Source organism: Leptidea sinapis, chromosome 21 (assembly GCF_905404315.1).
Source record: "Leptidea sinapis chromosome 21, ilLepSina1.1, whole genome shotgun sequence".
In the NCBI taxonomy this organism is placed as follows: domain Eukaryota; kingdom Metazoa; phylum Arthropoda; class Insecta; order Lepidoptera; family Pieridae; genus Leptidea; species Leptidea sinapis.
In genome coordinates, this window is record NC_066285.1 from 3469414 (window position 1) to 3494984 (window position 25571).

The 25571-nt window shown below is 34.0% G+C and overlaps 3 protein-coding genes and 1 long non-coding RNA gene across 4 annotated transcripts in view; 2 read left to right on the plus strand and 2 right to left on the minus strand.

Annotated features, from left to right (window-relative positions):
• Positions 1-12923, minus strand: part of LOC126970505 (early endosome antigen 1) — a 35114-nt gene extending 22191 nt beyond the window's left edge. Inside the window, exons 1-7 of the mRNA XM_050816451.1 lie at positions 12540-12923; positions 12360-12462; positions 9719-9937; positions 8679-8755; positions 7794-7938; positions 5317-5474; positions 4053-4102 (exon numbers count right to left, since the gene is read on the minus strand). Of these exons, the coding sequence (XP_050672408.1) occupies positions 4053-4102; positions 5317-5474; positions 7794-7938; positions 8679-8755; positions 9719-9937; positions 12360-12462; positions 12540-12653 (866 nt within the window). The 5' untranslated portion in view covers positions 12654-12923. The remainder of the gene's footprint in view (positions 1-4052; positions 4103-5316; positions 5475-7793; positions 7939-8678; positions 8756-9718; positions 9938-12359; positions 12463-12539) is intronic.
• Positions 12924-16516: 3593 nt separating this feature from the next.
• Positions 16517-20683, plus strand: LOC126970545 (40S ribosomal protein S27). Its single transcript, XM_050816514.1, has 3 exons — positions 16517-16654; positions 16988-17207; positions 20539-20683. The coding sequence occupies exons 1-3, from the start codon at positions 16649-16651 to the stop codon at positions 20565-20567; spliced, it is 255 nt and encodes an 84-aa protein (XP_050672471.1). The 5' UTR covers positions 16517-16648; the 3' UTR covers positions 20568-20683.
• A 598-nt stretch (positions 20684-21281) lies between these two features.
• Positions 21282-23528, minus strand: LOC126970541 (putative riboflavin kinase). The gene is made up of 3 exons (XM_050816510.1): positions 23111-23528; positions 22748-22899; positions 21282-21616 (listed from the first exon to the last, which is right to left on the minus strand). Exons 1-3 carry the CDS (start codon positions 23193-23195, stop codon positions 21407-21409), a joined length of 447 nt encoding a protein of 148 aa, XP_050672467.1. The 5' UTR covers positions 23196-23528; the 3' UTR covers positions 21282-21406.
• Positions 21542-22259, plus strand: LOC126970552 (uncharacterized). The gene is made up of 2 exons (XR_007730662.1): positions 21542-21928; positions 22013-22259. It is a non-coding gene; the product is annotated as an uncharacterized LOC126970552 (long non-coding RNA).
• Positions 23529-25571: the final 2043 nt, after the last annotated feature.

A 25571-nucleotide genomic window follows, 5' to 3' on the forward strand; every position in this document is an offset into this window, starting at 1 on the left:
CAAGAGAATGTGGTCGGCGGTGATCACTTAACACCAGGTGACCCGTACGCTCGTTTGTCCAAAAGATATTGTAAGCTACTACTGCTAATTTGGTGTGCTCAGCACAAAAATTATTTGTTCAGAAAAAAGCAGTTACAATTTATCAAAACAGAATTAAAACTGAAATATATCTTAAAAAGACCTTAATGTTATTCTTCTTATTCAAATTGTGAAAACGGGGAAGTGTGTACAAATGAAAGTATATATATATACAGGATGTCCCAAAACTCAACGATAACCTGGTACCGGGCGAGAGGCCAAGGTATACCAGTTATGAAAAAAATAAGAAAAAAAATCTATGTCACTTAGTCAAGCGATGATAGACATTTTTCGAAAATGTTAAAAATTTTACACCTTTGTCGCATTTTTAGGTACTGTGATCGCAATTTTCACAATTTTACAGTAATTTTTTTAATAATGTTATCTCAAATAACAGTGCTATTAATGGTAACCACAAATGAAAGTAATAATCATTGTTAACTAAGTAAAATAAATTAAATTTTGACGAGTTATGGTTTATAAAATTTATGTCAGTCAACTTTGACACTCTACGTTGGAAAAAAAATGTACTACACTACCTATGCCAAGTTTTTTTAAAAGATGGCCCATTTAGTCTAGATTTCAAAATAGTACAACACTTGCCACTTTTCTTGCCAATAAAACTGCTATTTCGTATGCTATGCGTAGGGATCCCTCAGTAAAAAAAAATACCTAATATTCTTTTGTTTGAAAAGTTCGAAGTCTCCATTGTTTGTAATGAACAAAAGTGATAAAAAGAAATGGATAGTAGTTATGGTATTTGTCAAAACGAGACGTCACTATCCGTCTCACTCACAACGACTCATCAGTCGTTCATAATAAAATTTAAACAATAACATTTAGTACGCATCGTTTCTTCGTTTACTGCGTATCTCTCGTAATCATGTTACTTTCGTACTATCGACTTTGGCTTGTGTTACCCTTTACTTGATACTCTATCCGTATTTGACGACTCTGGCTTTGTTTTTTGGACTTTGTGCTGTGCAAACTGTGTGTGAACAACATGCCGCATTTGTACACACCGCAAGAATATGCAAATATGCATCTTATCTACGGTGAGTGCCATTGTAATGCCTCTGCGGCAGCTCGACTGATTATAGATTATCGTGTCTTCCAAAATGTGCACGCATCATACTCGGAAGGACGATTACCCAGTGCTCGTACATCTGGTGGGAGACCTCAAGGAAACTACGACGCTGAAGTTTTGAATGAAGTTGAAAATGACCCCAATACCTCAGTACGTGCGATTGAAATTGCAACGGGTGTGGCGAAGAGTACCGCACATCGAATTTTAAAACGATACGATTTTCATCCTTACCATGTACAACGTGTGCAGAGCTTGTTACCACGTGAACCCAGAGTTGATTTCTGCAGAACCATGTTAGCGAAAATTCGTGAAGATCCGGATTTTCTAAATAAAGTTTTGTGGACTGACGAATCGACATTTAAAAGAGATGGTTATTTAAACTTACATAACCTTCATAGTTGGCATACGGAAAACCCGCATTTGATGCGTGAGGATCCCAATACCAATTTAAAGTCAACATGTGGACAGGAATATTAAATGGTCAAATAATTGGACCATTTGTATTCACTGAAAATTTAGATGGCGCCACCTACTTGCATTTTCTTCAAAATAATTTGCCGACATTGCTAGAAGATGTACCACTCAACATCTACAGAGAAATGTGGTATCAACAAGATGGTTGCCCAGCACATTATGCCCGGCCTGTAAGAGAATATTTAAACCAATTATATCCCGGTAAATGGATCGGACGCCTTGGACCAATTTCATGGCCCCCTCGGTCCCCAGACCTGAATCCAGTAGATTTTTTTTACTGGGGATGCATAAAAGAAAAGGTCTACTCAAAACCAATTCAAAATGTAACAGAATTGCGCCAAAAAATTGATGCAGCATCAGAAGAAATCAATGCGAGGAGATTTGCAAGACTGGTGAACAGGTCATTTCTGAGGCAATGCAGAGCTTGTATTCGTGCTGGAGGGAAACAATTTGAGCATCTGCTTTAATTTTAAGAGGATAATAAAGTGTTACGATAATTTACCGTTTTATATTGATTAAATTTTCCATGATTTCCTTTCGCAAAAAATACGAAATAGCAGTTTTATTGGCAAGAAAAGTGGCAAGTGTTGTACTATTTTGAAGTCTAGACTAAATGGGCCATCTTATAAAAAAAATTGGCATAGGTAGTGTAGTACATTTTTTTCCAACGTAGAGTGTCAAAGTTGACTGACATAAATTTTATAAACCATAACTCGTCAAAATTTAATTTATTTTACTTAGTTAACAATGATTATTACTTTCATTTGTGGTTACCATTAATAGCACTGTTATTTGAGATAACATTATTAAAAAAATTACTGTAAAATTGTGAAAATTGCGATCACAGTACCTAAAAATGCGACAAAGGGTGTAAAATTTTTAACATTTTCGAAAAATGTCTATCATCGCTTGACTAAGTGACATAGTTTTTTCTTATTTTTTTCATAACTGGTATACCTTGGCCTCTCGCCCGGTACCAGGTTATCGTTGAGTTTTGGGACAACCTGTATATACTTTATATATAAATGATTTAATTTACAAAATCTACAAGAAAACATACAATACATAAAAAAAAGAACGTGTTGCACTCCGGGATCGCCGGCAGAAGTGAAAACTTGAACATTAACGTTGTGCATTTTTGAATATTTTGGGAATGGTTACTGAATAATTTAGCACGCTTTATTTATCAGAATAAAACTACTAGCATTTATGTGGTTAAATGCAATATTCATTTATTGCGCATCGCAAATCGTACATTAAAATTCCAATTTATGTTTCATATAAAATTAACACTTCAGAACGATTACAATTTTACATTAAAAAGTTTATATCATAATCAACTTACATTCATAATTTGAACGACTGTCTTACGAATTTCCGATCAGGTCACGTGTCCTGACGCGAATTTTTACATTTTATACCCATCACTTGTCTTATTTCACTTCAAAATACACAGTAAAAGTTTAGGCGCCCTTTGGACGCTGTAACGCGAATTACTGTATTTTATCTATTATATCTACTTTGAAATTACGCGGGAAAACGCTTGTATGTTATGGTTATGGTGGCCGATTATGATCTCGCCTCAGCATCTCAATACTTATATTGAAACAGATTATTTTTTATAATCCTTTCATTCCATATTTCTTGCTTCATTCTTTCTCACAGATTGATTTTTTTTTTATGGAATAGGAGGACAGACGAGCGTACGGGTCACCTGGTGTTAAGTGATCACCGCCGCCCACATTCTCTTGCAACACCAGAGGAATCACAAGAGCGTTGCCGGCCTTTAAGGAAGGTGTACGCGCTTTTTTTGAAGGTACCCAAGTCGTATCGTCCCGGAAACACCGCACAAGGAAGCTCATTCCACAGCTTTGTAGTACGAGGGAGAAAGCTTCTAGAAAACCGCACTGTGGAGGACCGCCACACATCCAGATGGTGGGGATGATATCCTAACTTGTGGCGTGTCGTGCGAAGGTGAAATTCGGCGGCAGGAATCAGGTTAAACAGCTCTCCGGAACACTCCCTGTGATAAATGCGGTAGAAGACACACAATGAAGCGACGTCTCTACGCAACGCCAAGTGATCCAGCCGTTGACAGAGCACTGAGTCCCCGACAATTCGAGCTGCTCTACGTTGCACGCGGTCAAATGGATCGAGCAGATACTGGGGTGCACCAGACCAGAGATGACAACAATACTCCATGTGTGGCCGGACCTGCGCTTTGTAGAGCGCTAGAATGTGGGCCGGCTTGAAGTATTGCCGTGCTCTATTGATGACGCCCAGCTTCTTCGAAGCCAATTTAGCTTTGCCCTCCAGATGGCCACGGAATTGGCAATCGCTCGAGATTTCGAGATCCAGTATTCCGATTATGTTATCCATCCAGAGATTATATCATAAAAATGTTTATACTAACCTGTCTTGTTGTTCCCGGAACATTGCATTAGTGTCGTGGGAGTGTGCGACCTGTTGAAAAAATATAACTACTTATCAATGCTACAATTTTAATTAGTGATTGATACAAAAATATGTTTTATCAGAATAAAACGGGGCGCTCTCTAACGGACATGCACATGATCACATGCGGGTAATGAAATGAAATGAAATTATTTATTTTGCCTTGGAATAGGTCAGTAGTGCAATAGGTCAGTATCAGGTAGTCCAGATCTTAAATATTACAATGTTGCCACTATCCAGCTTAAATTATAAGCATGCAAAAACTTAAAACTTAATTAAATATTCATATTATTGAAAGTATTTTTTTACTCCAATATTTTTCCAGCTCATGATAATTCTTCTGGCTAGTTTATAGTAGTCCGGTGTTAAATTTAACTCGACTCTTTAGTTCGTGTCCCGCATCGTTCATAAAATTTTGTTTTCAAATTTTAAATATATATATTTTAAAGTTCAGAAAATTTATGCTCAAATAAATTTTGTGTGTAGATCGCTGATTCGTTTTACTGGCTCATCGATTCCAGGTTATCGTGACGTTTTGGGACTGAATATTATGTTGTGATTAGGGACGGGTCGTCAACGTATTTAGTATGAACGAAACTAGACCGATCATTTTCTTTCGACTAGAAGCCCATCTACAAGACAGAAGAACGCCCATCGCTAGTTGTGAAGATATTCATATCCTAACCAATTATGATAATGGGCTGTCACTAATGAGTACCACGCGCCCGCTCACCTCACCTTGTTTGCTCGAATTGTTTGCATCAAGAATATATAAGTATTAGAAGTCTTCTAGGGTAATAAGGAACATGGATTATCCTTAGTGATGAAACAAGCAGACGACCCACCAGTTTTACCAGTGGGAGGCTCCTTTGCACTGGAAGCCGGCTAGATTATGGGTACCACAACGGCGCCTATTTCTTCCGTGAAGCATTATTGTGTTTCGGTCTGAAAGACGCCGTAGCTAGTGAAATTACTGGGCAAATGAGACTTAACATCTAATATCACAAGGTGCCGAGAGCAATTGTAGTGCCACTCAGAATTTTTGGGTTTTTCAAGAATCCTGAGCGGCATTGCATTGTAATGGGTGGGGTGTTTTAGTTACCATCAGCTGAACGTCCTGCTCGTCTCGTCCCTTAAATTCTTAAAAAAGACCCACCAGTATCATCCATCTATAACAGTGACAATATCGTATTCGTAACACATCACAAAACCGAAAATGTTACCTGAATAGTGTGCATTTTTTGCTGCACCTCTTGTAGACTGAGATTGGCTGCAACAAGTTCCATCTTCAGCTGTTCATTCTTGAGGTTGCCTTCTTCCACTCTTTGTCGCAACAAGTCAATATTCTGCTCCAAGGCAATTGTGTGATGCTTGCTCTTTGCTACAAATTTTGTGAAATTTAACTTTAAATCAATTTAATGCTAGAAGCATCGTAGGTGAAATAAATAATAATAGTGGATCAACTCCCAGTTCCACCGCTGAATAACCTACTACGCTGTCTCGACCTCTAGTTGCTAAAAATATTCAAGGGGGTTTTAAATATTCAATTTTAACGCACAGCCATTTACAACACAGTTTGTATGCAAATTTAAAGTTAAAAAAGTATTAACATGATAAAAAAATTCACTAGGTACCAAAAATGGTGCTATGGCATCAGAACTACCTAAAACGAACAAATAGTTTCGTGTACGTGACCTGCCTAGATACGAGTACCGATACGCAACGGAGTGAACCAGTACTGACTACAGATGGCCCGGGCCAGATGGGGATGCTTCGCTCCTTTATACCACAACCCACCATTGCTCCGTCAAGTGGAAGAGTTGATTCACTAATAATTATTACACATAATATGGCAGCATAATATAGGTTAGTATTCACGGGCTATTTCGCGCAACTCGACGTTTACTGTTCGCATATTTTAATTGAAAAAAAAAGAGTCTAAGTGCTATTAAACTTACAGAATAAACATTTGAATTAAATTGAAAACTGCGCTGGGAAAGCCTTTTTTATGAAAATAAGGGACGAGACGAGCAGGACGTTCAGCTGATGGTAATTCATGCGCCCTGCCCATTACAATGAAGTGCCGCTCAGGATTCTTGAAAAACCCCAAAAATTTTATTGTAGATTTTTGGTCTACTACATCCTATCTTCGACCTACACAAACCTGCGAATTTCTTCGCTGGTGTGTCTTTTTTACGACAACTTGTTTTTTTTTCCTTTCTTTTAGGTTTTCTTACAATGTTTTCTCCTTCACATTAAGAGTGTTGAAAGTTGAACGTATGAATTAAACAATCAAACCCACACTGGAAAAAAAGCGGCCAAGTGCGAGTCGGGTTCGCCCATGACGGGTTCCGTAGCAGCATGTAACATAATATAAATGTTATATAGAAAGAAAAATGATATTAAATTATTTGAATGGAAAAGGCCAAAAATCTTTGCTCAAAATCATACAGTGCAAATGAGCTCTCATCATTTACACGTATTAAAAAAACTACTTACTAGATCTCGTTCAAACCAATTTTCAGTTGAAGTTTGCATGGTAGTGTAATTCATATATTTTTTAGTTTTATCATTCTCTTATTTTAGAAGTTACAGGCTTTACAGGTTACAGGGACACACATTTTACCACTTTGGAAGTGTCTCTCGCGCAAACTATTCAGTTAAGAATTTTTTTTTATTAGAAACCTAAATATCATTTTTAAAGACCTATTCATAGAAAAATTTTATTGCGTTTCAGTTTCTAAGTATGGGGAACCCTCAAATAAATTGTTTTTTTTTTATTTCTTTTTTTGTGTGAAAATCTTAATGCGGTTCACAGAATACATCTACTTACCAAGTTTCAATAGTATAGTTCTTACAGTTTTGGAAAAAACTGGCTGTGTCATACACGGACAGACAGACAGACATGACGAATCTATAAGGGTTCCGTTTCTTGCCATTTGGCTACGGAACCCTAAAAACAGTAGTGGAGATAAAACCATTGCCGCCCGGATGCGAGACAACGGCCCTAATAATATTTTCCCCATTAATTTTATTTCCCCCTTTGCTGAGTTACTCGCCGATTCTTTACAACATTCTCGGTGATAATAATATAGTTATTTATGCAACTGTTGTGTAATAAGGGGTTTGAAACACGAATGTGGGTTTGTTTTTGTCGTGATGTGAGTTTGTTTGTGATAATAATAAACAGTTGCATACAAGACTTTATCTACGCCCAGAATATGAATCCTCTAAAAGATTCTGAAACAGTTAGCTTACTGCTATCATTAAAACAGCCAGTCCTAGTAGTAACCTAATATCATCCATTACTGATTATATACAAATAAACTAAATTTTAATGAAAGAATTATTTATTTTAGTAGTGTTTCACATTTTCTATAGTGCAATTATTAAAATATCTGGCGGTGTGCTGTCAAAACTTGAATCGCAATTTTTTTGTAAACAAAACAATAAAAATATCCAAAAAATGGCGGCTAGTCGAATAACCTACTTTTTATTACGGCGCGCGACGTTTTAGTAGTGTGGAACACGCGTAAACGAAAATGTTCTTTTTTTAAAATTCATACAGATATCACGCATCGAGCAATGAGAATGAGGCTGTCTGTTGAAACTCTTTGCGTACTTTAATGGTTCTTTTTTACCACCAGAGAAAAATATGCTTTCTCTTATACTCCCACTAATACCATACATACATACATACCAAGCAGTCCATGAGCTTCTTTCAAAGACAACTCTGCTTTGTCCTTATCATGTACGGACGCGGCCAGTCTTGCACGTAAACTGTCTATTTCAGAATCCAGATTTTGTATCTTAGCCACAAGCTGTTCACATTCTTTCTCTTTTATCTGTTAATATTAATAATAATGACACTAAAATAAATATAAATAAATCAAAGAAAATAGTATAAAGCATGGTGTCGTTGGTGATATTAGATTTCCTTGGTCTTAAAGAATAATTTATTATAAACTCTGTTGTGAGTGTTACACGATCTGATTGCAACTTTTATCTGAGTTTCAGAACTCCATCACAAGTCAGAAATATATCACCTTCACCGACTATCTATAGGTGTGTACATCTACTAGTGTTGTATTCACCCTTTTTTAGTTTAAAAAACTGGATGTACTGGAATCCTTTGGAATAAACTTAATTGTGCCATGTTCTCTGAAGAATGCTATTTGTGTTTTGCATAAAAAATAAAGAAGATTATCCAAAGAACAGCCAACAAAAATTTTTTAATTTTTAATTTAACTTTTTTTATTAGTTTTGACATTGTTTTTATTTGTGAACAATATTATATTCTGTGTTAATAAGTGTAATTGGTTATAGGATTCGTTCTTGTTAACAATAAATAAATAAATTATAACTACTTATATGATATTGCAAAATAATAAGAATTTTTTTATTTAAGCTTATATGATAATGATTCCAAAGAGACAAATTTTATATACAGCTCCCATACTTTACAGATTAATTCATTTTAATCAAATCCTTAGATTTAACGCGACCCCACCCAGATGTGCCGATTTTCACAAAATGGCTGCCACAGTTTAGCAGTTAAATATTTATTTAAATTATTAATACTTACTCCAAACATTGTTTTCAGATTCTCATGATTTATGTGCTCTTGCTGCGAGTCAAAGTTATGATATCCATTTATATGTCCTGAAATAATATATGTTATAAGAAAATGGTAAAAAACTTACTATAAAAATTGGACTTCATTTGTAACAGTCTTGTCGATGGCACAATGGCTAGTACCATTGCCTCTCATCCAGTAGGGGCAGGCCCACTCCCTACCACATGCCAATGAATTTTTTTTAATTCAATATATTATGTGCATTACTTGTGTTTATATTAACTGTATTCACATTAAGGCACATTGTCACTTACATTTACACAACAATTAAAATGTTTTATAATTTATTAAAGTCATTTGGTAGGTATCTACGGATACAGTGCAATACTACTAAATCGGACAAGGTTTTGCAACATGTTACATAACATGTTTAAAATAATTATGATTATTTTAAAAGAGAAACTTTTAAAATAATCATAATTATTTTAAAAACTTTTTATTATAAGTTTATTTGATGTTCTTAGGTTGAACGAAATTCTGAGCGATCGACTCCAAAAATTACAATAATCGTAACTAGAATTAGATTAATTAAGTAGATTGTATAAAAATACTTTTTAGTGCATATTATATCTAATGTTTTGAAATAGTGTTTTTGAAGTCGGTTGTTTTATTGTTAATTTTTTATTTTATTTTATCATTTTTATTGTTGTTTTATTGTTAAATTTTTTTTTTCTTATATAAAATATTATGTATAACATAAGTATGATTTCACTGGCCATAAAGTATAAAATCACATGATTATAATTTTGTTGCACATTAACATTTGTCACATTAAAATATTGTTGCAATGACAAAAGAATTGAAAAATACACTATGCAGGAGTTGGATTTAGGTATCTGTGTAGGTGTAATATATTCATAAAAGAATATTATGATGTAACAATTTTTAGAAAATTAGAATAATTGGGAGTATCGTCACCTTCAACAATAGCTATAAATTAATTTCTTCAATGATGGAGGAACCTATGATACTGATGTCAAATTTGCTACCTTTAAATTCCTGCTGATAATAATTATTTTGACAATCTCCTCCACCATATGGATTGTAATGGTGTTTTAGTGGCTCCTCAGGATATCTCATGTGTTGGTTGTGGTGGCTCTTTGGTGTTTCACAATGTTGCTTTGTGGAGTCTGAATCCACCATGGCATCCTTCAGACGATTCAAAGACTCATCATATGTGGGAGGCAGCCCAGTTCTTGGTGGTTTGCCTACAAATGAAATGAAATAATTAATTTGTACATGCTCCATTATTGGCTGATCTGAATCTGATTTAAATTAAATCTCTTAACTGCCCTTTATGCCTTATAATAGTAATAATAATATCTTTAATAAAAGGTATGCACCAAGTTAAAATTTCAATAATATAATACAATTAAATTTAAAAATTAAATAAACTAAAATACAATTCTGTATTCAGGTCTATTTAATTTCTATTAGCCTCCTGGTGCACCGGCCAGCGTGCTCAGGATCTCATTTTTAGATTCTCGCAACCGGCTCCTGAATGCACTCTGGCCTCAGCGAACATGTCCGACGCGCGGGTACAGAGGTGAGCCACCGGATTTTTTTTACATATGAACAAAGACTTACAAAGCTTGGACTCAGCACCCTCAAAAGCAGGTGAGAAAGAGGCGATCTAATTGAAACATACAAAATAATTATTATAATGTCCCAAATTTTGAGAGCATATTTCCAAGAAAGCAATTCTAGACTAAGGGGACATAAAATGAAGCTAGAATATCAATTAGCATCATCAAATCCATTAAAACACTTCCTGACCAACAGAGTTGTTCATAAATGGAATAGATTGCCCAAGGATGTGGTTAAATCAAAATCTGTTAATTAGTTTAAGAATAGACTGGACAAACATTTGAATAGATATTGCAAATGATATAGACACATCAGCGAAAGCTGCTTAGTCTATTATAAATAATAATAATAATTCACCATTTCTTTAGTATATTCAAGGCGCGTAATTTCTCCCACAGTAAATTGTAATTTACGAGATCGAAAGCATAACTCAAATCGAGAAAGCATGTGTGAACAGATGTAGCTCTGCAGGTGGAACATCACTGAATGTATGTATATTAGTAATTATGGCTGTATTATTGACAGATAAAAGATGAGGAGTAGAAAAACATATTTTTCTTTAGAATACATCATAATGTTTGTTTCCGTTTTTTTTTTTTTTTTTTCAACAAATAGTTTGACATCTTGTGAGGCGGTAACAGCATCAAAACCTACAAACAATTGAAAACTCTAGCCACAATGCTGAAAGTTTGACTCTTAATAGTAAAGTTTTTTATTTTTCAATAAAATGGTTGGTACTTGAGTACTAATGTGTGAAGACCCTGATTTTTTTTACTGGCACATCATCACACCTTTCATATTGGTGGACCTTTCCCCCGATGGTAGGTTATCTTTCTGTTCTGGGATATGAAGTTATATTATTTTACAATAGGGTGTAACATGATTAACAATATACAATCTTATGACATTCTGGAAAAAGCAGTGAATGTGTTTACATGAATACTGTAGAACCTCAATAAACAAACCATCAAAAACATTTTATCTGAGACTGAGAGAGTTCATTTTTGTCCCAAATTCCCATTAATAGACTGTCAAGGAAGACAAGGATGTAGCATGCCGAGCCAGTAAAACCCTTTTATTTGTTAGACTCTTATCTTGAATACATTCAGATTATGTTATTCTGAAAAAACAAGAACAAAGAGTGATGGCTGTATGCCCATACATTATAGTGATAAAAACACTTGAAGCCAACACAATAATTATTAATCTTGAGTTTGGGTGGATTGGTAATGTAGAAAAGGGGAAAAATTGTGTTGGGGACACAAATACTAGAGCCATCCTTGAGGTGGTAGTTCAATCCTCCACATACCGATGTGATTTTCATTTTCTGAATAAAATTCAAAGGTTTTGTGTGAAAATAACTAACTCATACTGGCTTAAAAAGGGCATTAACATGCAAAAAAGGCCCACAGTAAATGACAAGTTGCAGAAAAATATCAGGGCTTAAAGAGATCAAGTGTGTGAATGTGTAGGGTGGTGTCAAAATTTGTCTGTCAGGTTATGTGAATTCTTCCCGCATAATATATAACACTGATATAATATGACAATTCAATAATTAACTCTGCAAAAATTGTCTATGTAGAATGATAAAATTATGAAAACAAAAATATGTTATATAATATACTATCAACAGATATTGTTAATTTATTTTGGATAATCTAGGATTTTTAAACATTTCTGACTGTGTGTTAATATATTAATCAATAAATTTGATAAAGTTATATGGAAGTTGTAGCATTCTCACAAAAAACACTTTTGAGAAATAATATAGAAATATCATTCTGTAATATTTTAGTCTTGCAGTATATATTTTATAAGATTGATCAGACAATGGCATTATCAAACAATATCAAATAGTAAGCTATAAGCACCTGTGTTTTGAAGTACTGTTTATAGTCACATTTTTGTAAATACAAGGTAAGGACTATTAACTTGTCTATGTTTTATATGATTTAAGTATATGATGAATGTATAAAATATAAAACATTCATTGTTCCTCAAAAGTATATTAGAGTTGATTGATTTATTACCAGTTTTTCTTACCATTTGCTTGTGTATTATCTAGGGTATAGTTTCCACTACTGTTCACACTTGCTTCATCATCTTCATGAAGATCATCAAATGCATTTGCTAATTTATGTTCAAGCTATAAAAAAAGTTAATTTTTTACATATTATTTCTTTAAAATATTTGTTTTATTCGCTAAATGTTTGTAAACCTCACCTCTTCCTTTCGACGTTTTTGGTCTTCCAATTCTTCCAGTTGCTCTAATCTATCCTGGGCACTATTATTCAAATTAATACTGGCAGCTCCTTTAAATATACTCATACCTTCCATATTAGATGCGTGTATTTATTCAATTTTGAAAAATGTTGCTAATACTTCGGCTTTCACGCTATTGTCAAACAATGCATTACCTAAAGATAGTGTCTTTAACAATTAGGACATTAGATTAGATTTTTAACATACAAACATTTCTATATTAAAGTGCTTATTTTAAATCTAACTAAAGTACAATATCGTTAGAGTAAAAACTAAAATGTAAATACATATTAAAATAGTATTTAGTAAACAATTTGTATTTTCGTTTCAACTTTCAAGTTGGTTGGTTGATAGTTGTCATTGTCACTTGATGGATTGTTAAACTTTGTGTGTGTTCCGATAAGCACTGCGGTCTGCGACCACTGTACAGTGTTACGTCAATTTAGTATACTGTGAAGCCGTTCCTTTAGGCAGGGAGGTGGGCGTTATAACACACAACACATTATATATCCTTTTATTCCTATTATTAAGTATCCTATTAATATTATAAATGTGAAAGTTTGTATGTCTGGATGTATGTTTGAACTTCTTTAACGCAAAAACTACTGAATGGATTTCGATGAAACTTTACAATAATATAGCTTACACACCAGAATAACACATAGGCTATTATTTATAAAACTATCGCGTGAATTATACTTTATATGGCAAAACAACGTTTGCCGGGTCAGCTAGTTACAATATATTTTTACAACAGTATAACACATTATAAAATTTGTCACCATACTGTTATAATTATATTATTTCCGTAGTGTTAAAATTCGTTTGAAATTTAATAACAGCGCAATCTAGTACACTAGTGGAAAGTGGTGCGTTTCTTTTATTAAATTAAAATTTTGTAAATTTAATGTTTTTTAACAGAAGGACCTTTTTCTAATTCACTTTAGTTTTCAAAGTAATGTGAACACTTCACATATCATAAGAAAAGCTATTTTTACTTGCGACGAACAAATTTAAAATTATAACACTGTTGTTTTGGATTGAAAGGTATTGTAAGCACTCTTCCTATACACATTAGAGCTAGTTCTACTTGTGATGAAACGAAGATGAATAACATTTTGGATAAAACAACACTTTCATTCAATAAAATATCTCCATCGAGAATCATTTACACATTTGCGAGTTTTTAAATTGACGAACTGCTAGTTGTCTTTTGAATATTATTATTATGATATTTGAAGTAAAATTTTTGAATATAGTGTGAATAGTAAATTAAATGGATATGTTTAATATATTATATAATACGTCTTGAGTTATTTTTATTTTTTTATGTAAATAGACAGTGTTAGTGTAAAAATATAAGTTTTGTGAATAGTTTAAATATACGTTAAGTTAATAGTTTCTGGAACTCATTATCTTTTTCTTCAAAAATCTTTCTAAAAAGCACAACAAAAAAAAACATCTACCTAGTCTAATTATTCCTCTTTAAATATGTTATAATATAACACTAAATAACTGCAAACCTCAACAACAACAACTAGCAGTGTAAATAATTTCGATTAAAAGTTATAACATCTAATATATATTATAACAGTTTACAACAACAGTTAGAAAAATATAACACAACAGTATAATTCATTGAAAAATTATAACAGTTTAGCCCAACGTAGGCAAAGATAGAACGGCGCATGGCTATTGATCTTGCATCTCTTTCGCGTAACCCATTTTAATGTTTGCGACAAAAAGTGCAAGAGCTGTCATGGTATGGGTTGGCGATTAGCTTGCGAAAAGTATTTTTGTTGTTTTATTGTTTTCAAACTTAGAATAATAACGCTTAGAACGTGAATAGGCCCAAGCGAAATGAAGCAGTTTAAATGTGGTCGTTTATGACCACATACGTTTCCCGCCGCGTCAGTGTCATTTTTTCAACTTACAGGACAGTCAGTGCGCGAAATTTAATTGAAAAATGACTTATTGTGCAGTGAAAGGGTGTCACAAGGCGTCTTATAATAAAAATTATGATAAGAAAATCACATTTCACACCTAAATACTATTTCATAACTTTTAATTTAAGCTAATACATTCGTCAAAACGGCAAAATATTTTGTAAACAAAACAGACGCCATTAAAAGAGTATTGCCATCTATGAAAGTACTATATACCCCGAGTTACTTCGCTGAGAGTTTTTTGTGTTTATTGGTAGATATTGATAGGAGGCTATAATGTACGACGCCACATGATGTTAAAATAATTTAAGGTCAAAGTCAAATAATCTTAATTCAATTAGGCTTAAACTAAGCGCTTTGAATAGTCACAATAAATATTTCTTTTAAATTATTGAATTTACCAAATGTTCGGAAAAAGTCGAGCTCGTGAGAACATTAACGGCCTTTTTTTAACCGACTTCAAAAAAGGAGGAGGTTCTAAATACGTCAGTTTCATTTTGAAGTTAAACTTCTTTATCGACGTATGAGAGAAATTTTATAACAAATGATCACGATTTTCGGTTACGCGCCATTTTGTTATTTTAAATCCAAGATGGCCTGCGTTATTATTCTAAGTTTCCAAAAATATTTGGTGTGAAATGCGAATTCCTTTACAGTTATAAATGTGAAAATGTGTTGTTGCCGGATCAATATAAGAGCTCTGACTGTAATATTCACACAATATTTTTATAGACAATTATGATTTATGTGAAATTACTATTATTATATTACTACTAATAAATAAATAATTATCATTACACCCTTTTCATTATTGTGTTTAATTCCGTTACATTACCAATCATCTGTGGAGTATGTGACATTGTGCTGTACGATTTGTTGTTTTTTTTCTTTATGGAATAGGAGAACAAACGAGCGTATGGGTCACCTGGTATTAAGTGATCACCGTCGCCCACATTCTCTTGTAACACCAGAGGAATCAAAAGAGCGTTGCCGGCCCTTAAGGATGCGCATTACGCGCTTTTTTTGAAGGTACCCATGTCGTTTCGTCCCGGAAACACCGCACAAGGAAGCTCATTCCACAGCTTTGTAGTACGAGGAAGAAAGTTCCTTGAAAACCTCACTGTGGAGGACTGCCACACATCCAGATGGTGGGGATGATATCCTAACTTGTGGCGTGTCGTGCGAAGGTGGAATTCAGCGGCATGAACCAGGTTAAACAGCTCTTCGGAACACTCCTCTTGATAAATGCGTTAGAAGACACACAATGAAGCGACGTCTCTACGCAACGCCAAGTGATCCAGCCGTTCACAGAGCACTGGGTCCCCGACAATTCAAGCTGCTCTGCGTTGCACGTGGTCAAATGGATCGAGCTGATACTGGGGTGCGCCAGATCAGAGATGACAGCCATACTCCATGTGTGGCTGGACCTGCGCTTTGTAGAGCGCTAAAATGTGGGCTGGCTTGAAGTATTTCCGAACTCTATTGATGACGCCTAGCTTCTTCGAAGCCAATTTGGCTTTGCCCTCCAGATGGCCACGGAATTGGCAATGGCTTGAGATTTCAAGACCCAGTATTCTGATACTAGGCGAGGCTCTAAGTGAAGTGTTGTCGAAGAGCGGTGATACGACATATGGGGTTTTTTTATTGGTAAATGCGCAAACTTGAGTCTTCTGGGGGTTAAATTGGACAAGGTTCAATTTACCCCATTCCGTTAGGTAATTTTAGTCATAAAAAAAGAACACCTAAGACTCCTAGCACGTCTAAGACCATTCCTATCAAAATCTATTAAAGGCTACAAGAGGCACGCGGAGACTACTTCTAATGATCATATGATTCTAATATGCAAAAGGCTTAGCAGATAGAGTTTCTGAATATTTGCGATTTGTTTGTCAATTTGTTATAATAGATGCCTTACCTTTTCTATCTTGCTGTATCTTCATTAGAGTCTCTTGCATGCTTTTTTATCTATATACATAACGCTGATATATTTTAAGTCTATGGTTGGGAAAGATAAGAAATAATATTGTCTTTGGTCCATTGGCATTTTAGGAGCAATTATTCTATGGGTATGGGTACTTGCCACATCTAGTTTTCCTTTTCCGGTTCTGCATCGAAGCTGTAACCATGCCGGTGTGTAATTAATAATTTTATTCCGAAATATTTTGGTGTTTAACTCAAAATAGTTTAATAAATCATTTTTATACATACCTATTTTATATAAACAATCAATGTTACTAAGTTGTAATTCAAAACTGTGTTCAAACGAAGATAAACACATGGCACATTTTGACGTCTACGATTTTAATGTTACTAAATATAAGTTGGGTCCTGAAAAGTGTGATAGTGTATTAAATAACTAAAATTAGGCCAAAAATTAAGGGGATGCCAGCAGAATTTTATTGAAGATAACGATTCAAAGTTTGAAGGACTCATAACCTAAATTTACTGCGTTTGTACTTTCAGCTCGCAGTGGATTTATTGCACCCATCTCCCGCCTCGGAGAGGAGGAAGCATAAGCTAAAACGGCTTGTGCCTCACCCAAATTCGTATTTCATGGACGTTAAGTGTCCAGGATGTTATAAAATCACAACTGTATTCAGTCATGCACAAAGAGTAGTCGTGTGTGCAGGATGTTCAACAATCCTTTGCCAACCCACAGGAGGACGTGCAAGATTAACTGAAGGTATCGTACATTTATCTACTTGCATATCTTACCACTATATCTGTAACTGCCATTGATATTTGTAAAACCAATAATTCACTTTCTATAAGAGATTATTTAAAAATCAGTACAGAAAATCCAGAGATTACCACCTATGTGCAAATATTTAAAAAAAAATATATTTGTGTAGATAATGTTATTGTTGCAACATGTAGTGTAAACAATATGAGTCATGACTGTACTTGCTAAAGTTCTTTTTTTAATAATTGCCCAATAGCAACGCAATAAACGATACTCAACAGTTCCCAATAGATATTTTTCATTGTGTCCCTCTTCATATGACCCTGTTACTGGACTTTGACAAAAATATTAATATGAAGTACTTATATATTTGCAGCCAAGTATAGGTTACACTTAATTATGTTATCATCAACACATAAAATGCTATGCATATTAATATTTTTATCACTAACATTACTTTGGGTGTAGTTCCTGAAAAAGTTCCAAGCCACAAACATCACATTTTAAGGAATTCATCTTTAAAGTTTAATAAATGTTAGTGTAATCCATTCATGTGGGTTGGGCTACTAAGTATTGATGTTGTTTAAAGAGTGACAGTAGGGCTGCCATTTTTTGTCAGTCCGTTAATATGAATCATGTGACCAGTTCTGTGTTCTTAACTCAATTTTGACATGATTGTGGCTTGGAGCATTTTTCTGGAATTATTTCCATACATATGTATGTATCAACAAGTGTCATGTCCATTCTCTATATTATATTTAGCATGGAAGTATGTTAGTGCCTGTCCCTGGAAAGTAAAAACTTTGCATTTGTAGAAAGGAGCATAATATAATATATTGATAGTTTTGAATACCTAGCAGCTATTATTCCCTAATAAAATATTTAAAACTGATTTTACCACTTTCAGACCAAAGCTATAAAATATTTCATTATATATTCAAATTTATTTATAATCCATAGTTTGAAAAAATCTTCTTCATTTCTGTGCTAATTGTATATGTATCCTTGCTCATGTAATGTGAAGATCAATACAAATATCCATTGTTTTAGATAGTTATGTATAATTATAACTTAAAAATTAACATTGTGTTGATTATCATTTGATTGATTGATTTTATTATTATAAAGATATTAATCAATTTAATTAGGAATTAATTTATTGTGCATTACGTGACATCTACCTCAGTAAGTTGACTTTGAAATGCCCCGAGGCCATTGCTCCTTATGTCCATACTTGCTATTGAATACAAATAATTTAAGTTTTCTTTAGTGTTAATTCTGCCAATATTTGTTTTAAACAATTTGACACATGTTTCGCCTCTACATTAGGCATCCTCAGGACGTGTTGTCTCGCCAAAATCTGGCACGAGACTCGAATCATCATATCTAGTAAAGTATGCATTTATTCATGATAACACAAAAACATCAGTCTTGTGCCAGATTTTGGCGAGACAACACATCCTGAGGATGCCTCGTGTAGAGGCGAAACACGTGTTGAATTGTTTAAAATAAATATTGGCGGAATTAACACAAAAAAAAACTTAAATCATTTGTATAATTATGGATTTCCGCAAAGTAAAGCCTACTTCAATAAATTTGCTATTGAATAATACTAAAAAGAGACACCCACTTAGTTTGTGCCTGTTCTCAGGTCTGAGGCATAAATTATCTAATGAATTTGACCTTTTCTAGTACAGTTATAATATAGCCAAGGGGTGGTTTTTTACCTATAAATAATTCATGTTAAATATCATAGCTGACTTAAAATATGTGACATTTAAAAGAATTTTTAAAATTAGATCTTATCATGTAAAAAAAATCAGTATTTTTTAAGTAGAATTGCATTACATAAATAATTTCATCAAAGAGTCTGCTCTGCATCTCTTTAATTTCATAACACATTTTGTGTGTTTCCGGGTTTGGGACTCAAAACAAAAAATATGCTAACTTGACCAAGCATTTTGTTAACATATCTAGTAAAGTGAAGTATGCATTTATTCATGATAACACAAAAGGTTATATTTGTAGTAAAATTAACAAATTACAAATAGGATCATGTAAAGGTCACCCACTCAGCATTTTTGGAATTGAAATAAGGATCACCCCAATTACAACACTAATTCTCAGTAGGTACCTACCAATATGACCTGTTGACAGCAGCCGTAGACAACACGGTTCCTTTTGTTATAGGTCTTAAAAGTGACCGTCTAAAAATAGTACAAAAAGAGAAGAAACTAAAAAGATTAATTTGTAATGGGAGTTTTACAAGTTTTATTTTTTTATTATATTAAATAGGATATATATATTGTTTATTTTGTGATTATTATTATTTTTATGCGACTGAACACTTGTTTCTCTAATAGAAAATATATTAGTTTGTTTTTAAAAGAGAATCTTTTTTATCTTTAATAGGTAGTAGTAGTGTATTCGCGGCAAATCATTCCAGCATTTGGAGATGCTCTATCTATTTTGTTTCTTCCTGGTATTAATGTTATGGATATCATAATTTCTGGGAAATTTTTTAATTAAGTAGGAGGTACATGCCATACAGAATTTAAGGTTTTCCAAGAATTCTTAGTGGCACTAGTTTGTCATGTGCAGGATGTATCACCATCGGGTGAATGTCTTACTAATCTTGTTAGTTTAAAATAAAACAATAATTATCAAACACTCATTACAATTGTTGAGAAAAGTGATAGCAAATATTTTAATTTCCTTTATGTGTTTATTTGAATGAATACAAACAGTATAGTACTATATTTAACAGCTGAAACAACTAACTATACTGCCATGGTAATGTTGTAATCACAGCCAAAGCTATTTCATGAAATAATTTAGTCAAAACCTATGGCAGCTTAAAAAAATATAAATATTCCCAATAAGTTTCCTATTACCATACTCAGGCCAAAGGCATTTCGGAATGCGTGGACAATTGTGACTCTGCTACTTTAAAATTCAATTATTAATACAAAAATACTTATATAATATAATTACTAACCATGCCCAGTCACTTTCTGGAATTAGCTACCTACAATATTTATAAAACAATATCAATATGAATTGAGTACTTTCAAGTTAACAGAGACCATGAGCAGTAACAACATTCAGGCAAGCTACTTGCTCAAATTCCCCTCAACACTCTAAAAAAAATTGCATGATGTTCCAAATAGTTCAGTCTTATATTATAATTTCTGTAGAAATTAAGTTTAAGGTTGATTTAATTCAAATATACAGCTTAATCAGTAAAACTATTTTTTAGTTGATTTTATGATTTGTTTCCATATGATCATGTAAGTTATTATTTTAAATGAGTATGTATTGTTTGTTTCAGGATGTTCATTTAGAAAAAAACAACATTAGGATCACCTGGAGATAGAGCCCTACATTTAAGATTTGCATTTTATTTCTAATTGTGTGAATATTTTTCATATTCATCTGATTTGTTAAAGCATTAATAAAGGCTTTTTCAAAAGGTATTGGATTTTTTATTCATAGTATAATAATTTCTTTATAACTCTTATGGATGTTGATGAGCCCTAGTGATTTGACCATTATATCAACAGTTATTATTCGATTTGTATGAATGTCAAGTCTTTATTTTTAACAGTTATAACCTGTTGTATCTATTATTTTGTTTTAAGTATAAACATTTTGGTATTTGTTTTATGACCCTTATTAACCAGATAATATATAATTCAAGAGTGGAAATGGCATGAGTGTAACTTTTGGTAGGTATGTGGTAGACCATACACTCTTTTTATGTGGAGTTAAACAATTACTTGCTCAATACCTCTAAAACTGCTTGATCAATGTATTTACAGTGGGAAAAGACCAATTTATTAAAACATAACTAGTAAGCTTTTCAGTTTTGAAGCCTAGTTGAGTATCAAACTGATTTTATCAATGCTATTTCTGAACCTTTTTAATAATACAGGTTATTGTTAGCCATCTAAGAAAACTTTCTCATCCCTGTCTGGGCTGGTCTCGTAAAGTTAAATACACTTTAGACCAGCCACTTTTTTTAATGATACAGAAATAATTATTGATGTGATGTATAATTAATAGAACAACAAAAATTTTTTAAACAGATTTTATTAAAAAAAAAATTAACAACATTTGTAAAAATATATAATTTATTTAGACTGTAGACAAAATTTAACAATCTTATTATGTAGGTATGTGTGGAATATTAAATTCTATTAATTATTCGTAAAGAAGCTATGAGTCTTTAGCTTCATTGCATTGTCTGAATCAAGTTCTTTATGTGCATTCTCAATGTCTTGTTTGATAGCATATATCAATTCATCTAATGAATTGAAATTCTTTTCAGGTCTTAAATATCCTACTATACATATTTTCAATAATGATCCGTAGAAATCTTTATCAAATTGGTGCAAAACATGTGTCTCCTGAAACAAGATAAGAAATGACAAACCACTATTCATTAGTTAATTATGAATATATAATTATATGACAAAGAAACTTATTTAGATGGCTACTTATTGGCTTCAAATTATAAAATGGATAATAATCTTTTGAGATAATAATAATTTTCATTTGTCAAGACAGACCAAACTACTTTTTAAGCAATAGCTTTTAAAAATTTTGGCTATCAATCATGTAAATAAGTCTCAATTTTCAAGGTGTCTAATAGACACCCTGAATGAAAAGTTATATTATGGGTGTGTTTGTTTCATAATGTTGGATAGGACAGATGGTTTGTATGTAAATTTTATTAACTTGGAGTACTCTAGTAAAGAACTATGGCCAAAATGTGTAACTGACATGGGTCTTTTTTTTTTCAGAATTAAATCAATTAAACATTCCACAACTTTTCCTATGGGCGGGCCTGTTAAAGAAATACATAGCAATATATCACTTTTAATGTATAGTCAGTAGGTACTCAAATTTTTAGTATCATTTTTCTTCACTATTAGTAGTACAATTAAATTGTGGAATTCTGTAATTGGCTCTTTAGAATTAAAATTGTTAACTGTTAATTAAGTTTTTATAGCTATTGATTTTCCTAATAAATAAGTAGATTAAATATTATTTAGTGTTTAATAGAATTATTGTTCATGAAGTGTTTATTGCTGCTAGATAGGCATATCGTAATTTAATAATGATTACTTAAAGCAAACATGTGTATGGCATACTGTTCCAAATAGGTACAAAGATATGACTGCATTTTATATACATACTGATAAATGGATTACATATAAAGGTAAGGCAAACAGTAGGTACGTTTATAACACAAATTATAATTATTCAGCACATTGTTTCTCCATAATTTTAATAATTTTATAGCTGTTACTGAATAATTTTAATTAATATCCAGTAAACCCATTATAACATCTACCAATACACATCACCTTACAAAAATGAATTATTACTTGGTAGTTTTGTTACATTATTATTATTCATTAGACAATAAGCAATAACTTCTATCTTATAAGTAATCTACTGTCATAAAATGTTAGGATTATATAAAAGATAAATGGATAACAAGCACATAGATTGTCAATCCTTTAAATACTTACAATGGACATTTCTTTATTTTGATAAAATGGACACCATCCAATATTAACAACCATTTTATAAACAGAATTAGAATCCACCTGGGCCCAGCCATAATAAACTCCAGGCTTGATATCACTTGGTAGAGATTTTGCTACATCTCTAGGATAATTAGCTGAAATAACAGAGGATGAGCTTGTTGCATAAAATTATTACAGTACACAACAATTGATGAAGTTCAAATATAAATGATATAATTTTAACAATATTGTGTATATAAAAAATAACACTGACAGAAAGTAAATAAAATGTAGTCAACTTTAGGGATAGGATAGGAAATCCTATGAAATCACATATAAATCTGCATTAAGGAATTTTGTAAATACCTGTGGGACAGCCCAATTCTTTTGATCCTCTTCCAAATCCTTGAACAACTTCTCCTTCTATAAAAAATGGAAGGTAGGCGAGCATAGTGGAAATTAGAAAACAATAAGAAGTTTGTTTTCAGGTTTCATACGTATGTCTAGTTGATAAATATTGGTGTTTTTCTAGTTTATGTAGGAAATGATTTTTATCTAAAATATACAATGACCACATCCAGCAGTATAATATCTGTAGAGGAGGTGTACTACCAAACTCGAAACAACAAATTTTATTTTCTCTGTTCTCCAAAATTCTATAGTTCAGACTTCACACACAACTGATACGAAAGTTGAAACTTGTTTGGTCGAATTCCGAAATCTTATATACTTTTATAAATTTATTTTATCTGATATGAAGTCAGAACCAAGAGTCAAGACGAAACGTTCGATGACATTGAAATTTAAATATTATGTCAAAAGTCATTTAGGCGATTGGCAGCATCCGTCAAAGCCGTAGACTGATTATCAATAGACAACTAACTACCGTACCGCGTGTTAGGTAGAATGATAGGTGGGTATTGCCATATAAGAGCATCACCCTGATTTTTAAGAATCCCTAAACACAGCCATAAATTGTATGAAAAACAGTGAAATGAAATAAAAAATAGTCTGTGACAGATTGGACGGCTTCACCAATAATTATTTTTTGATAAACGGAAAACATTCATAAAAGGGTTCATTGTTATTTTAAACCACACTTTTAGTAAACGTATTAAATGCCCAAAGCTCTATCAACAACAATTTATTAAAATTGGTTAGGTTATGTTAGAACAGTTAAAACAACGAAGCCAGAACCCAATTTATATCTTTTTTTTTTCTATGGAATAGGAGGACAAACGAGCGTACGGGTCACCTGTTGTTAAGTGATCACCGCCGCCCACAATCTCTTGCAACACCAGAGGAATCGCTTTTTTTGAAGGTACCCATGTCGTATCGTCCCTGAAACACCGCACAAGGAAGCTCATTCCACAGCTTTGTAGTACGATGAAGAAAGCTCCTTGAAAACCGCACTGTGGAGGACCGCCACACATCCAGATGGTGAGGATGATATCCTAACTTGTGGCGTGTCGTGCGAAGGTCGAATACGGCGGCAGGAATCAGGTTAAACAGCTCTTCGGAACACTCCCCGTGATAAATGCGGTAGAAGACACACAATGAAGCGACGTCTCTACGCAACGCCAAGTGATCCAGCCGTTCACAGAGCAATGGGTCCCCGACGATTCGAGCTGCTCTGCGTTGCACGTGTTCAAATAGATCGAGCTGATACTGGGGTGCGCCAGACCAGAGATGACAGCAATACTCCATGTGTGGCCGGACCTGCGCTTTGTAGAGCGCTAGTATGTGGGCCGGCTTGAAGTATTGCCGTGCTCTATTAATGACGCCCAGTTTCTTTGAAGCCAATTTGGCTTTGCCTTCCAGATGACCACGAAATTGACAATCGCTCGAGATTTCGAGACCTAGTATTCCTATATTAGGCGAGGCCTTGAGGGAAGTGTTGTCGAAGACGACAAATGGGGTTTTTTAGTGGTAAACGCGCAAACTTGAGTCTTCTGGGGGTTAAATTGGACATGGTTCAATTTTCCCCATTCCGCGACCTTCTCAAGAGAGGACTCGATAGAAGACACAAGTTTCTCCCGGCAATGGTCGACGATTTCCCGAGAGAGACCTGCATGGCCCGTGTATATGGCATCACCAGTGCTGTCGTCTGCATAGCAATGAATGTTGGAGGTGTCCAACATATCATTGATATGCAGAAGAAACAGCGTGGGAGACAGCACACAGCCTTGGGGCACTCCAGAATTCACGGGCTTCGGGTTCGAGCAATATCCGTCGACAACGACCTGTATGCTACGCCTAATGAGGAAGCTGGAGGTCCACTTGCACAAGCTCTCGGGAAGCCCAAATGATGGAAGTTTGGAGAGGAGCGCCTTGTGCCATACACGATCAAGGCCTTCGCTATATCCAGGCTAACTGCCAGGCCTTCCCCCTTGCTTTCAATAGCCGCAGCCCATCTAGGTGTCAGGTATACCAGAAGATCACCTGCTGACTGACCATGGCGAAACCCGTATTGTCGGTCGTTGATCAACTGGTGACCCTCTAGGTATACCAAGAGCTGACAGCTAATTATGCTCTCCATGATTTTGGAGAGCAGGGAGGTAATAGCAATAGGCCTGTAGTTTGCCGGATCCGAACTGTCTCCTTTTTTTGGGATCGGATGGACAAGGGCAGACTTCCATGAGTCAGGGACTACGCCTTTAGAATAAGAGTGCCGGAATAAACGCGTTAGCACCGGCGTCAACTCAGGGGCACACGTCCTAAGCGCGATTGGAGAAATGCCATCCGGCCCGCTCGACTTCCTGACGTCCAACGAAATCAGAGCTCGCCTAACAGTTTTCTGTCTGAACTGTACTTCAGGCATAGAGCT